Source organism: Ammospiza caudacuta, chromosome 16 (genome assembly GCF_027887145.1).
Source record: "Ammospiza caudacuta isolate bAmmCau1 chromosome 16, bAmmCau1.pri, whole genome shotgun sequence".
In the NCBI taxonomy this organism is placed as follows: Eukaryota; Metazoa; Chordata; class Aves; order Passeriformes; family Passerellidae; genus Ammospiza; species Ammospiza caudacuta.
The window spans coordinates 15,040,551-15,056,587 of NC_080608.1; the positions used below are offsets into that span (position 1 = coordinate 15,040,551).

At 50.1% G+C, this 16,037-nt stretch overlaps 1 protein-coding gene across 1 annotated transcript; it reads left to right on the forward strand.

Moving 5' to 3' along the window:
* Nucleotides 1–10,787: 10,787 nt before the first annotated feature.
* LOC131564916 (pancreatic secretory trypsin inhibitor-like) lies at nt 10,788–15,766 on the forward strand. Its single transcript, XM_058815534.1, has 4 exons — nt 10,788–10,886; nt 12,323–12,363; nt 12,934–13,046; nt 15,674–15,766. Exons 1-4 carry the CDS (start codon nt 10,832–10,834, stop codon nt 15,741–15,743), a joined length of 279 nt encoding a protein of 92 aa, XP_058671517.1. The 5' UTR covers nt 10,788–10,831; the 3' UTR covers nt 15,744–15,766.
* Nucleotides 15,767–16,037: the final 271 nt, after the last annotated feature.

Consider the following 16,037-nt stretch of genomic DNA (forward strand, 5'->3'; position numbering starts at 1 on the left):
GTCCTGGGTAGAAACTAGATGTCACTGCAACAAGATAAGCAGCAGGTGATGCCAGAAGCTTTTTGTTTCCAAGGAGAAAAATTGGTTGTCTTCCTGAAAGTCCTCTCCTCCTCTGATGAGAATTTGGCCCAGATGGAGCCAATTCCTTTCCAGCCTGCTCCTGCTCAGCCCCATTCTCTGCACCTGGAAGAGCTCAGCTTCCCCTGAACACCAGTTGTAGGATCTGAGCAAACCACCCTGAAGTCGCTCTCTTTTCCCATGCCTGTATATAAAAAAAACAACCCAGTTTCCCAGCATGTGTGGGAAAGAGCAGAGCACTTGCATGTGATGCACAAGTTCCCTTTCGTTTGCCTTCTCTGCAGGATTTGCTCCTGACAGCCTGACCTGCTGTGCCAGGAGGTTCTGCCAAGAGGAGCAGTCCCAGTTATGGGACACTGGGGTGTTCCCCCTCCCTGGCAGGGTCCTGGCCCTTCCCCAGCAGGGACCATCCTCGAGGGCAGGAAGGCTCTGTCACTCTGGCAATTTCCCCTCCGGTCTCACTCTGTTATCACAGCACCTCACAGAAGTTATTTTAGCTACAGAGCAGCTTTCTGGCTTCCTGTGTAGTTCCTTAGTGTTCTTCCTAATTGAGGGTTTTAACATTAACAGCCTTTAGCAGCTGTTCTTCTTCCGGAGATGGGGCGGGGGGGAGCACCAAATCTTTTATTCAAATCTCTTCTCTAAGTGGAAACGTGACCCACATCCTAAGAGGATGTCCCTCAAGTGACAAGCCTCCCCCACTCTGTCACAGGCTCCTTTCAGCCACTGATATGCCCAAGGGTTTGCTCTGCTGAAGGTTTTAAGGCAATTTTTGAGGCTGATTAAATATTTTAAATAAATTAAATGCAGGTGTCCAAAAAATAGCAATGCTCATCAGTTACTACTGATAGACTCAATTGTGCCTGAACAGTGGGGTTTTGGTTGTACTCTGCTGACAGTAGTGTTGTGTTTTTATCTTTTCATGAGCTCCCCTTCCATGTTGCAGCCTGTCCTTTCAGGAATGGGGGTGGCTGAGTGCTTGTGACCAGCCCAGAGCCAGAAGCTTGTCCTCTTCTCATGCAGCAACCAAGAGAGGCAACAAAAGCAAAGATGATTTGCTGAATTCACCAGTCCATGCATAATCCCCAAGCAGGAACCAGGGAACTTGGGCTGAATACTTCCTGCAGAACCAGGAAAGGGGATTTGCATGGCTTGGTGGGAGCTGGAGCTTCCCAATTCCAGTGCTGGCCCATCAGTGCCCTCTCCCTGCTGTGTCCCTGTGAGTGAAACACTGACAGAATGGGGTGGGTTCACCAGGGGTCCATGGAGGGGCACAGCAGCAGCAGCCAGGGGCTGGGGGCTCTTCCCAATAAGATGCTGCATGCAGCAGCCACCAAGCAAAATGGAAAATGGGATAGGAGGGGATTGTGGGACACACTGAGGCTGGTGCCTGCAGTTCCTCTCCAGCCAGGGTGGGATTTGCATGGCAAAAAGCTGCCTGGGCCCTCAGAAGAGAGCTGGGATTTACTTTTGTCAGAGCCTTGAGTGTTTTGAAGTTCGGTGAGTGGCAAGAAGTAACAAGCTCCACCAGTACCCCCAGGAAATTGCAACAGAGACACCAGTCAAAAGCATTCAAAGATCACAAACCAGACCCAGATGATCATGAATCAAAGCTTAGAAACCGCAAATGGCTCTTAACACTCTTCCAAATAATGTCATTTACAACAGGCTCCTTTGGAGTGCTTTGGTTTCCCAGCCGCCCTCTGGACCCAGCAGAGAGAACGGCTAAAGCAGGAGCAGAGCTCCTCGTGCCCTCCTGGCACTGGGGGATGCCAGGGAGGTGTTGTGGCACCTGGCACAAGGCTACCCCTGCTGCTGGGGCTGTGGGAGGGCTCTGTGGGACACCCTGGTGTCAGCGAGGGTGGGCAAGGGGTGACCCTCACAGGCTGAGCCAGTGTGAAGGACAGCAGGGAGTCTCTCACCTGGTTCCAGCTCCCTCCAAGGCTCCTCTGGCCTCACCTGCCCCACACTCACCTTTGGAAGTTTGAGGGATGTCAGACAACGTTTTTGTTTGAAAATGCTTCCCGTGCTTTTCATCAGGGAGTGCACAGAGGTGGTGTTAAGTGCGCTAATGTGGTAAAACACCACAGGCTCCTTGGTCCACGTGTGTGGGCAGTCCTGGAGCTCCAGACAGAGCAAGACCTACATCCCAATAATGCACAGGCAGTAAAGCTCTTAGGTGTCATCAATGTTTTAACGCCCCATTTAAATATTAATCTAATGGAACAGCATAAAAGCAATATCCCTGAAAGCACAGGGTCATTTATTCCATTGCCCTGTTGTCAGGAAGAATCCAGACCTCCTCCAAGTGTTTTACTTCCCCAGTCCAGTGCTGACTTTCTCAGTCTCATAACATTAGTTCTAGTAATAATAATACATCATCATAATGCAAAGCTGGCCATCATGATAATTATTTATGACTTATGCTTCTGGCCCTAACAATGTTTCTGTAGAGGTTTTAATTATCATTTATGCATCTTTGTTCCACGTCCATAAAAATCCCAGGGCTCTACATGGCTGAAAGCTGAATTTATAGGATCCTGGGAATGGCAGAGCCTGGATCCAGGGAGAAAGGCTGCTCCTAACCCCCAAAATGCCAGATCCAGTGAAAGGACACGAATGTCAGCAGGGCACAAAATGCAAAAATTAGTCCCAGCAGGTGGAACTGCAGCTCCTGGAGTAAAGGGGACTCGTGTTGGCTGCATTTGTGCCTGATCCATGATGGAGATGACTGGGGAGAGGTCTCTGGGTCTGAACCCAGCTGGTCAAGGGGGACAGCACACAGAGAGGAATTTGGGCTCTTGTGCCGCTCCCTTGCTCCACAGGGAGCTGCACTCGGGGCTGCCCAGCCCAGGAGTGTCTGATCACCCTCACTGCAATCCTGGAGGTGCTCAGGGAGAGCAGGACCTGCCACCAGCAGCCCTGTGGCTCATCCTGAGCAGAGGAGCAGCAGAGCACAAAGCTCAGGGATGGCTCAGCTAAACAGGCAGATGCAGCATCATCAGCTGCCTCCAGCACACCCCTCACCATCTGCTCCTGGCAAACACCTCAGCACTGCAAGGGAGATGCCCCAAGTGCAGGCACTGCGAGGCTGCCTTGAGCTTGGAAGCAGGCTACATTCCTTCCTCAAAATACACGGAGGGAAAAATACAAGATGCAACATCGCCAAGTATTTCCTACAGAAACTACAGCATAGCATGAGGACCTTGGCTGATTTTTTAACTGGAAAACCAAGTTTCTTGGTAAGTGGGGCTTGAAACTGTGAGCCAGGGGCTTCCAGAAGCTCAGAAAATGAGGAGGAATGAAGAAAAGAGGATCTTGGCAGGGATGAATAAGGATAAGAAGGAAAAGCATACTGCAGGCAGCAGCCATGGGCTTTGGCAGCCACTTCTTCTTGTAGAAGGAAAAAACCCAATTTAAAAGCTGCTTGGGGAAAAGGAGGTTCAGCAATGGATTTTTTCATCTCTGTTACCAGAGCCAAAGGACTGCTCCTCATATCCCTGATGGGCTGGAGACAGTGCCTTCACTGCAAGCACCTCGCTCTCACAACCAGGCTGGGAACACACAAGGCATCAAAAATAATGTCACATTTATTAGGGAAGCAATTCAAGTGCAAAACTCACCGAGGGATACAGAGAGCTGACTACATGCAGAAATCAAAGGGAACCCTTGATGGAAAAGAAATGTTTAGCCACTATGTTCAAAGGCTCCCTAAATCAAAGACAAACTCCTTCTTTAATCAAGGCCATTGACCGAGGCTGAAAGCACGGAGAGCTGCCAACAATTCCCGCAGCGTCGCTTTTCACAGCAGGGCTGCAGGTGCTGATGCTCTTATAGCCTGAATCCTTCCCCCAGCATCCTGTATCTGTGTCCAGGGAGCAGCTCTTGGCACTCAAAACACAGCAGTTTTGTGGGGACGATAAACCTCAGCCATCCAAACATCCCATGCTCCTGTTTCAGCTGCAGGAAAATTTCAGCCTCCGAGCTCGAGGAGTCATTAGGAGAAGGAGCAAGTGTTAATTGGGCTGTATCTAATCTGAGCCCGACCCAGGGGTCAATGGCTGTTAGTTAAGTTTATCAGCAGTGTTTGGCCATCATTTATCAGCTTTGGGGAGGCCAGGCTGGGACAGGTGTGCAGCGTGCTGACGCACAGAGGGCTCAGGGAATATTGATTTTCCCACCCGCCATTAACGAGCATGCGTTTGTTGTGGTTAAACCACACCAGGAGATGCTGCTGGGGAAAGAGCTGCCCAAGAATGAGGTGCATAGTTATGAATGGACTGGTGAAATATCATGGATCTCACGGTGCCTTGTGGCAGCACAGCTCTGAGGAAAAACCATCTCTGGAAACAGGCTCGGTGTTTCCCATCTCTGCTGAGCTTTATGTTCAGAATCAGAGTCCAGCAATGTCATCCCCAGCTCTGTCTCGTGTCTGCTGCTTGTTTTCCCTTTCCTCCCAAAATCTCTCTTCTATCAGTCTGTGAAAAAGCTCACTGCTCATTTTAAAATCTCTCTATAGATCACAGGAAGAAGAAATGTTGACAGAAATTAAAGCCTTATTTCACAATCTGCATTAGTTTTCTCTTCCTATCCTCACCTTTCTGATTCTTTTATAGGCAATTTTTCCTATGGAGCTAAGCAGGCTGAGAGCTCTCCACTGGAAAAACCTCATCTCCTTTGTTTGGGTAAAATAGCACAGTGAGCTGGACCAAAGAGCTTCAGCTTCCTCTAGCCATATATTTCATTGAAATCAGAAGTATAATACTGGTTTTCCTATTTTTGGGCCAGTTCTGGGAGCAAATCATTCATCAATAGCCATTAGTGCTGCCAATGGAACTCACAGGAGTAGCTAAAAATGCCAAATATTTCTGGGGTTGTGATGAAAGTCATTTGCAGTATATTTGGTTTTGTTGATCAACTAGCTTACAGAGTGATGGAAAATATTACAAAAGGTTGAAAAAAAAATTGACAAAATGTTTTCAAGAAATTAGGGGGAAATGTGAAAGTATCCTGTGTTTCAGACCTCCACTAAAAAATCTCCTAGTCCTGGAGACTGGATTAGCCAAGGACCACAGAGGGGCTGATGTTTCTCTGCTGGTTTCTGACAGCTTTTGTGGAGAATATCAGTTCATTCAGTCTTGTTATGAACCTCTGCAAGTATAAAGCCTCCACAGCCTTTTTTTTTGGTCCAGCAGCAGTGTTTGTCCACCCTCAGGGTGAATGTTTTTTTCCTTCTATCCCATTGGTATAACCCTTCCTGCAGCTCCTCTGCCATCTCCCACCCTTGCTGTTCAGGTCTGGGAGGGCTTTGGCTCTGTCTCCTCCCCATGTCCTGCCAATCCTCCACCTCCTCACACCATCTCTGCAGCCAGGACAATGCACCCAGAGCTCACCTGGGCTGCATCCAACCTTCTAAAGAGCCATTTTCAGATATCATCACTTGAAACTCACCTAAGGGAAAGGGTCGGATAATCACAGAATGGTTTGAGTTGGAAGGGGCCCTAAAGATCATCCAGGCCAACTCCCTGCCATGGGCAGGGACAGTTTATCCTGTCCAAACAGTTTATCCTGTCCAAACAGTTTATCCTGCTCCAAACCCCGTCCAGCCTGGCCATGAATATTCCAGGGATGGGGCAGCCACAGCTTCCCTGGGCAATGGACAGCAGCTGCAGGCACACAGGATCCTTTATGCAAACAGCACCAGGGACTGGAGATCCGGGATCCTCATCCAGAGTGGTGCATTCCAGAGCTCCTAGATTACCTCAGAGTGAGATCCAGCCCTGGACAAGGGACATGTGGTCCTTGGGAGCAGAGACAGAGCTGCCTGAGCTGAGCAGAAGGACAGATTAGACTGGATCATCCCCCTGAGTCTGTGACCCCGAAAGGACAGGGACCATATGCTTCCCATCTGGTGAAGCTCTGTGGAAGAGGGAGTGGGCACAGGGTGCTGCTTCGAGTTGGAGAAAGGGGGAGTGATTTGCTGGAGGAGATTGAAATCTGTGTTTGCCCAATTATCAGCTGCAGTGCTTAATCACTCTGCCCTGGATCTCCCCGGCAGCCGCAGGGGCAGTCGGGTGTGGGGGTGGGAGGCAGATAGGATTTAATAAAGAAGCAATTTTATGAGGAATACTTTGCTATTGGCACTTTCTGTAGGAGTGGGAAAAATGATCCTTTTTTCTTCGGTAATGCCGGGGAAAGCAGGAAAAGCAGAGCTCCATGTTTCAGCTCCTGAGGGATCCACTCTCTCTCCAGCTCTCAGTGCCTCTCCTTCCCATGGAGATCCTGCAAGAGACCCAAGGAGAGGGGCATCAGGGGAGAAAGGGGGGAAAGCCTGTCCCTGCACTGGCCCAGGGTCCCACCTGCAAGGGACAGAGCCCCAGGGTCACCAGAGCTGGCCACAGCCCAGAGCCGTTCCCAGCAGACTCTGCCACCACCCAGTAAATCACAGCAGAGGGGAAAGGGTTCCATGGACTGAGCCCGTGGGGTTTGGTGCCACTGAGAGGTGGGAGAGCAGAGGAGCTGGGCTGGCAGCTTCCACACCAGCCAATGTCAGCCAGGAGTCCTCACAAGCACAGAGCCGGTCCCCAGCACATTCATCCTCCTTGGGAAGCATTTGAGTGGCATCCAGTCACAGCCTCTTCTGAACAGCCCAACAAGCTGTGATTTATGTGATGTCTTTGTCCTCAGACACTGCTGTCAGCAATACCCAGGCTCAGGCAAAGCTGCTGATGCCTGCAGATTTCCAAAGGTCTCTCTCATGGACATGCTGCCCTTGCTGAAGGATAACAAACAGAATCTTTAGTAAAAGTAGAAATGATGTTTTGGAAATGTTATCCTGTAGCTATGCCCAGCCCCCTCCCCAGAAACCAGAGGTCCCAAGATTTCCAGAACAAAAGAGAAAACAAATTGATAATCTGTCCTGGGCTCCAGAGATTCTCCTGCAGCAGGAGAAAATATGTGATGCTTTCTCAGCAGCTACTCACAGGATCCCTTTTCCCAAACTGTCAGAATGTTCAATATCTCCCATGCACCCAAAGCAACAGAATAGCTTTCTCAGCATTAAATGGGAAAGAATCCAAGACAAAAATCACTACCGACCAAATTATGGTTTGGGTTTTTCCCTGAAGGAAAAATCAGTGTTTGAGCAGTATTCCCTGGACAGAGGAGCAGCTGATCCCTGCACACTGCTCTCACCTTGCTGATGCAAAAGGGTCTGTCTCACACACCTTTCCAAACCACCTTGGATACCATGGGCAAGGTCTTGGCTACTCCTGCAACATCCAGCCCTGGCAGGTAACACAAATTAAGGCATTTTAACTTTTAAATCCAACACAAGCAGCATTTTGGACCCAAAAGAGCTTTGAGCATCTTGGGAACTGGTTTTTGTGACATCTCTAGGTTTCACATTTGCATCAGCCTTTCTCCAAGCTTCACCCATCCCACCCACTGCAGGGCAGCAGCAAAGTGCCCAGCTGCCCTGCTGAGATCCTGAGCCCTGAGGAGCCTCTGGTGCTTCAAGAATCCCAGGGAAGGTCCCCACAGCCTCCACCAAGGGACTCAGGGATGCCACCAGCACAGGGCCATGGTGCAGGCCTTGGTCATGGACATTCCTTGGGGAAAGGGTTGGGAGTGCACAAGGAACTCTGCTCCTGCTTTAGCCCAGTCTGTCTCTGGTCCAGGAGAACGCTGGAGAATGTGAACCACCCCTAATGAGCTTGTTGAAAAACACCATTATCTGGAAGAGATTTAAGAATCATTTGTGACTTCTAAGCTGTGATCCATGATCATCTGGGTCTGGTTTGTGATCTTTGAATGCTTTGGACTGGTGACTCTGTTGGTTTCCTGGGGGCACTGGTGGCTTTCTCTTTGTACATCAAGTCTCCACAAAAAAACAAATTCCAGCCCTGGTTACAACAAGTGATTCCTCCAGCCTGTCATGGAGGGACCATCACAGGGAAATAGGTAGTTTCCCATATTTTTAATTCCCCTGCAATGTAATTTTTTATCCCTTTGCAGCACTTTACTACTGAAATGAATGTAACTTGAAAACACTCAGGTTTGGCCAAAAGACAGCACAGAAATTCATCCTGCAGAAGGAGAATCACCTGTTCCTGCTGGTCCACCTGGGGGCAGCCCTGGCAGTTCAATTTGCCTCCTTACCCACTGCCCCTTCCCTCATGCCTTGTGTAGCATCAATTCTCTCTCCAAGGGCTCGCAGCACCCAGGAGGAGACACCAGCAGCAACTGCAGAGATTTGTGTCCCAGCCCATGTGTGGTGGCCACCACCCAACAGGGTGGCCATGGGGACACCATCCCATGCCAGCCCCTGCCTTGGGACCCTCCTGTCCCCTCCTTTTTTCCACGGCAGGCTCAGCAAGTCACACAGCATGGCTGGCAGAGCCACCTGACTCATTCCTCTCGACTCCTCCAGCTGATGTGTTTGGAGGAACACGCTGCTCTGACAAGGTGACACATCCTGAGAAAGCCCACACTGCCGAGCAGGAGCGCCCAGTGCAGCAGCAGCACTCGCAGCTCTTCTTCATTCCTCCCCACTCAAATGAGCCCCCAAGCATTCCTGTTTGATTTTCCTGAAGGAAATCGAGTTGTTGTCAATCAGGAGAGAGGAGCCCTGAAATCCCCTGGTTTTGAAGGCGTCTCATAAAGGCACAGCTGTCAGTGGAGACGCTTGGAAAGGAAGAGCATTTGCTAAGGGAGAAACTGCATTAAAACCCAAGTGTGCCTGCTGTTCAGCTGCAGCCTGTGCTGGAATCTTCTTTTGGCAGAGGCAACTGCCCTTGAGTCTGTTGGTTTGGCTCAATTCGTTGTGGAATAATTAAGTTCAGTCCATTGCACTGCATAATCTGGAGTTTCTTCAACCTTCCTCAGTAGCAAAGTACTTAATCTCATCCAGCTCTGGGAGCACTTGGGAACATGAAAATCAGCCCGTGCAAAGCTGTCAGGAGCCTCAGCAGTAAGAGGATGAAGAGAGGAGTGTCCAGGAGGCAGGGGAAGGTCAGCCTGTGCTTTGATGCCTCTGGCTCCTGGAGGGAGAAGAAAACCATGGCATCACACACCCTGAAATGTCCCAGGAGCCAACACAGAGCTGCCACCTGCAGAGCATAAACAGTGAGGATGTACCCATCAAACTCCAGTCTGGAAATGCGCCTGGATGTTTCCAAGGAATCTGAGGGAAAACATTTCTGTTCCTGGACAATCCAAACTATCACATTGCCAGGCTACAGTAAGGATCTTCAATCTGAAAAATGTGTTTTACCTGGAGTGGGCAAGCCCCAAACATCAGAGAAACTCCTTTCAGCACTGTTCTATTTACATGTCTTGGATTGAAGAGGAAAAAAACCAGGGGACAGTGTTGGACTGAGGGGAACCTCTTTTAGCTGTGAAAAATTATCCCTCCCTTGCTCCTCAGAGGGTGATAACACCACCTGAACCACTGTCCCAGGCACACTATAGGATTGTTTTCTGTGCTCAAAGGTCCACTAACACCCAGCCCAGCTCCTGAGAGCTGCTGAGCAGTCATACCCAAAGCCAGCTCTACTCTCTGAATTAATAAAATAACAAATGCCACCAGGAGCTGTTCTTTCTGCCCCATGTTGCAGGTCAGCCCAGGGAGAGCAGAGGGAAACCCAGTGAAGAGGGAAGAATCTGCCCATGAGCACTGAAGCAAAATCAAAAGAGATGTTTATGGCAGGGGAAAGCACCCTCCAGAGCCACACTGGGAATGGGACATCCATCCCTTGGACAATGGAGCAGCTGCCAATGGAGCTGAGATTTCTCCCTCTCAAACAGCTCCTTGAATTGCTCTTGGCATTGACTTTTTCCTGTTCAGCTAATTAAAAATCTGTCTTTGAGTCATAAGCCCCCATTAGTAATAATTTGCTTTGCACTTCTCCAGTGATTTATGGCTGAGATATCAAAGTGCTTTAGAAACATTAATTAATCCTTCTAATCCCCGGGGGACTGATCCACTCTCTGCAATGCACCACTGGTGGTGTAAGTGTGGGAAATCCCCAGGGTTTACTCCCAATGCAGGCAGGGAGAGGGGAAGGGAGCAGCATCTGACCCAGCAGCTCATTTCAGCTGCTGTCTGCAGTCGGAGATGCGCAGTCAAAACAGCAGCCCTGGATCCGCAGCCACGAGCAAGCCCAAGGCACAGCTCTGTGTGCTCTCAGAGCCATCCTTGCTGCCATTCTGCCTGTCCAGGGAGGGCAGGGGGGCTGCAGACCCCCAGTCTGCTCTGTGGATCACAGCGGGGAAGGTGTGTGTGCATCAAAGCCATCTTCACCCCGAGGTGGCTCCAGCAGAGAGCTTCACCCTGCATGGGCACAGCGGGGTCATTCATCAAAGCCACAGAGCTGCTAACTGCACTTCCCTGTCCTGCCCTTTTCTGCAATCTTGGTTCTTTGTTGCTTTATCGCAGGAGCGCAGACCCAGGGCTGACCCCCACACCTGGGACAGGGCCCCAGTCCTTGCTGCAGATAAGGATGATTTCCTCCATTGGCTTGGCACAGCTTTCATCCTTGCGCTCTCCAATGAGCCAGGTGCCACCTGGTGCTGTCCCCACGCTCTCAATGTTGTCACCACAGCCCTGCAGGGTGGAGCTGGCTCTGTGGTGTGCTGCCAGCAGTGGGGAAAGGTATAAAGGTCCCAGCAGAGTGCCAGAGTCAGGATCTCTGACACACCCAGCAGTGTCCCAGTTTCCCTCTGCTGTGCTCAGTAGAACATCACCTCCACCATGAAGGTAGCTGGTGTTTTCCTGCTCCTCTCCCTGGCACTCTTCTTCTACCAAGGTGAGTCCAACATTTTGCTTAGGAGCTATTTCCTCTCCTTGCTAAAGCTCCCAGGTCTGCCACATGGGAAGGTGAGTGTGGGAAGGTTCCAGCTGGTGCTGGGACCTTGCTGTGGCCCTGGGCAGGGAATGCTGCAATGGCCAGTGTGCATTACACCTGTACCTGTACCTGTGCATTAAACCTGTAGCCTTTCAAAGGCTTTGAAAGGGTGCACTTGCTCCCAAAAGTGAGCAGACCTGCTGCTCTTTCTTAGGGGTGGGATTTGTCCTGTGACTGGTGATTTCTAGGACAGTGTGATCCTTTCAGAGTGAATAGGTGCTATTCTGGTTTTAAAAAAGCAAATCCAAGAAGACAGGAAATGAATCTATGCAAGGGAAAATGCAGCTCTCACTACCAAAGCCAATGTTTAAGCCAACTGTGTTTTCAAAATCCCATATGGTGCAGAGGGATGAGAACACGAGCTGTTGCTGCTCCTCAGGTCCTGCTTTAGTGGGCTCATTCCAAACAGGAGGGTGCTTCTGAAGCAGGTCCTCTGCCATCCTGTTTACTGCACAGAGGCTGCCATTGCAGGGCTGTCTGAGCACAAAATCTGGGCTCATTTCAGATGAGCTGAGCACGTAGTGAGCTGCAGCTCCTGGGTCTGGACCAGTGCTAGCCCAAAGTAAAACCACTGAAATATTAAACAGTGTGGCTACCAGCTCCTCAGCACCAAAATGCTCCACTGCCACTGGGCTGTGCTGGTTGTTAATACAGATGTAGTATAAATCCTCCATGTAGATGACTTCTGGGTTTATAAAAAAACCCAGGATCATCTTCTCAGTTGTGTCTTTTGCCAAAAAAAAAAAAAGTTCAGGCTGTTTTTCAAAACACACCCAGCACGTGTTCCACCCTTGTGATCCCAGCTGCCAGCTCAGCTTCTCCATGGGGAAGCCCAAAGTCATGGCTTGATCCCACCAGCTTTGATGTGAGACCTCAGGGTCTCCTTCCAGTAGAGACTTCCAACAACTTGTCTTTTGCTCTGCTTGCTTGTGGTAAAAATGGAATAACAGCAGAAAGATCGCCCTGGATTTACTGCAGCACCTGTCCAGTGCCAGCAGGAGTTTCTCAGGCACTCATGAACATGTGGTAAGACAGGACAGAAGCCACCTTAGCTACCTGACAGCTGGCAGGTGACATCTCTGGAAGTGCACTTTGCCTTGCATCATTACATGTTCCTGCCAGGGGAAGGAGGGTGACACAGCAGGGAAGGATTCAGCTGGAAAACGTGGGCGATCCAAGGGAAGAAATTATTTTCTAGGACAAAGGTGTTTAAGTGAAGACACGCAGTCCTCAGCCTAAACTGTCTGTATTCTGTCCCCCTTGAAACCAGCCCGAGTGATGGGTGCTAAGGTTCTTCTCTCCCTCTCTCTCTGTCTCTCTCTCTCCTCTTTCTCTAGGAAATGCCGAGATGGATGCAGCTGCTTTCAGAGGAACTGAGGTAAAGTTTCCTCTTTTACATGGCACAAGTGAGACAGCACTAATCCAAACACTGGGGAGCCACCTTTGCTAAATATATTGAAGCAGAGTGGGTTGACAGCCCAAAAATGACAGTGCCCTTCCATCTGCAGTGCCACAGCAAAGTCCCAGTGATGATACTGGTTTTCCACTGCATTCCCCCCAAACACTGCAAGAAAAGTTCCTTAAAAGCCAGGTATTGCTGTTTCCTGCCAAGAAAGTCAGGAGTCCCCTTAGTCTCTGGCTTGTAAGTGAGGACAGGTATTGCTGTGGCATAAAAATAAAACCTGGTAGGAACATGCTCAGGCAGCACCCATAGAGCACTATTTACTCTGGACTGTCACTCCCAAGGGTGTGCAGCAGAGCCAGGTGGAGTTCAGCTGGCCAAGGGACGTGGTGGCAGATGGTCCCAGTGTATCTGAGAACTCACAGCAGAGCTCTGAGGATGGGTTACAAAGACAGACAAAATGTGCACCTCTCTGGGAAAGCAAAGCTCCTTTGCTAAATTGAGAACAGGCTTAACATTTTCCAAATTAACCTTTTGTGCCTCCAGCCATCTTGTGAGAATTTCAACCTGGGGAGAGGGTGTACAAGGGAGTTTGACCCCATCTGTGGCACGGATAACCTCCTGTACAGCAACGAGTGCCTGCTGTGCCTGCACAACCTGTGAGTATCTGGAGCTGCTGCGAGTCTAAATGCCACAGAGATGAGGGCTACCACACACACATGTCTGGGATTTCCTAGAAAGAAAGCTGTCTGCACACAGCTGGGTGGAGTTTGGGCAGTGAGCCCAGCACATCTGGCACGGGTCTGGCCTCCTGCACAGCTGCTGCTCCCGCTGCTCTGAGCATGTGGGCTCCAGCTGAGCAATCCTGTGTGGCTCCAGCTGAGCAATCCTGTGTGAGGCTCCAGCTGAGGAATCCTGTGCAGCTCGCAGCACACACGCTGCCCACGAGCAAAAATCTCCCCACACCTGCAGCTGCCAAGCAGCAGCGAGAGCTGGCAGGCATCCAGGACCTCAGACAAATGGCAAAGTCCTCCAAGCCTGCCCAGATCTAGCACACGGGCTGAAGAATATTTTTCCAGATGACCTCAGATGTGTGGTGGTTGAGGGAAAAAACTGTGTTTTTTCACCCCAGAAATTTATGGCTGAGCTCTGCTTTCTGTCTTCTTTGCATATGAAAGGACACAGTTTGCTCTGGGTATTTTTAAGAATGAGTTTTATATTTAATCTGTGCTGGTGCCAGATTGCACTGTTCTAGCAGAAGGCCAGGTCCAAATGCTAAGGGTGTCTCTGGCAAGACTTGATACACTTCATCTGGCTTGGGCCCTAGGTAATTTAAAATATATTTATACATTGGAAGCACTCTGTGTCAGACAAGTGAAGGAATTACTTCCAACTCAGTGCTATTAAGTGGTTCAAAAATCTCTTTTGGGAAGATTGAGTCTTATCTGGAGCCAGATGCCCCAGTCTGCAGGGCTAAGGGAGCTTCACCCTTAGCTTCACCTGGTGTAGGCAGGGATTTCTGGTGATCAGGCTCACAGGCCCATCTGCCATCATGTATCAGAAGCTCAAAGTCCAGCTTTTCTGTCTCTGGATGCGTGGGTTTGTGGAGCAAAAATTCTGCTTTCAGGAGCATTGCCTCCCTGCTAGCTCTGCAGGAGCAAGGAACAGAATCCAGATCACCAGGAAAAAAAAAAAAAAAGAGCCTGGATAAATATTGTCAGTTGTGTTGTCCCCTCTTTGCTTCATTAACCCAGGCTGCTGCCACATATTCTGCAGCATTTGCTGGTTCACCTTTCAAGGCTGAGCGTGATGCAGTCAGGCAGAGAGAGGCTGAGTGGGATCTCCTCAGCAAAGGCACCACAGCTAATGACCCAGCACGGCCTGGCAGGGTGGTAATGACCCTGCTGGAAGCCAGCAGCCCAGCACCAGCTGTCCCTGCATTGTGCAACAGATGGAGGTGGGAGGTTCATCAGACACAACATCATTAGGGCTCTGGCCATGGACCAAGAGCAGGGTAAAGTGAGGGAGGAAGGCTCCACAGTCAGCTGGGCAAAGTGGCATCCAGGATGCTCCATCTCCCCAGAGCAGGGCAGAGAGCAGCTTCACAGGGGATGGGAGCTCACAAGAAGGGAAATTGGGGTACAAGAAAGGGAAAGACTGAGCTGGTGGTGTATTCAGAGTCAGAGGAGGGATGGGATGGATGAGAAGCTGGTGCTGCATCTGCCTTGTGTTGACAGGCACTGCATTCCCAGAGCTCCCAAAACTCCTTCTTGTGCAAGCTGTGAGCAGCTGCAGCTGGAAATGTGCTGCTCCTGTGGGCCACGGCCCCGAGCCTTGCAGCTCCCCTGTTCTGTTCCCCAGTGATGCAATTCTGAGGTTAGGAGCAGCCTCTTGGCCGGGGCCATCTGGGCTCTGGAGCTTCATTCAGGACTCTGGAGCTGCCTGGCGCCAAATGTCCTGGGGGAGAGATAAATGGAGTGTCCTCATCTCTAAAGCCCTGGCCCATGGGGACCATTCAGCCAGGAGGCAGGATGAAGTGTCATTTGCAGTTCTGTGAGTGCCACTGGCCTGACAAGAGCTGGAAGGCTGCAAGGAGCCTGGGAATGTCTGAGCATCTGGCGGGTCCCCGTGGCAGCGGCGTCTCACTTGTCGCCGTTGGTCACCTCACCGTGACCAGCATGCAAAACGCCTCTTGCAAAAGGAAAATCATTTCACCAGCATTTCTCTAACGCACCTGTGAAATGGATCTGTCTTTCCAAAGAGGAGAACATCATGATTCCGTGTGAGAAAGGAACAATTCATAGGAATCGTGTTCACTATAGGGCAAAAAGAAGAAAATAGTTTTTTAAAGATATCTTTTTAATATTTTCCTCACTTTTGCTGCAAAAAGCAATCAGGAGGGAAGGCTGGGAGCAGGCCAAACCAAAGTGTGGCACAGTGGCAGTCCTTTGTTTCTAAAACCCTACAAAACAAAATCATAACCTTTATTGTCTGCAGTCAGACAGGCATTGGAGGTGTCTCAGCGCTGTCCTGCAGCACGAAGGTGAATTATCCTGCCAGGAGGTGTCATAAAGCACTCTTGAGCTTATTGGAATTAATTAACACATGGCCATGGTAACCCTGAACTCCCTGTCAAGAATATGTGGCCTTGCTTGCTGTGAATAACACTTAGATGATGATTTAAGCAGTATTTTCCTCTCTTTCTGCCTTTTGCCCTCTGAGCCAGGCTCTGCTGTGCCTCAGGGACCCGAGGACAGCCCCCCAACATTTTTAACCTCTCTTGCAGGCAAAGGAACGACCACGTGCGCATCAGGAACAGAGGAATGTGCAAAACTCCCCGCAACAACCTGGCTTAAACTGGGCTGAGAGATCAGGGCACAAAGCTGTCCCCTCTCCCATCAAACCCCAATAAAATGGAAGCATCGCCACGTCTTGTGCTGGGATTTCTTACACACACAGCGACCCCCTTTCCCCAACACTCAGAGCACCTTCCTGGAAAATGTGGTTTGCTCTGGTGATGTCTGTAAAGAGCTGGGAGCAAATTACAGACAGAGCCCCAGGGAGGAGCCTGGGATGTGCCCAAGGAGGGAGGCAGGCTCTGCCAGAACAGGGAGGTTCTTTTTTTGCATCAAGAATTTTGTTTTCCTTTC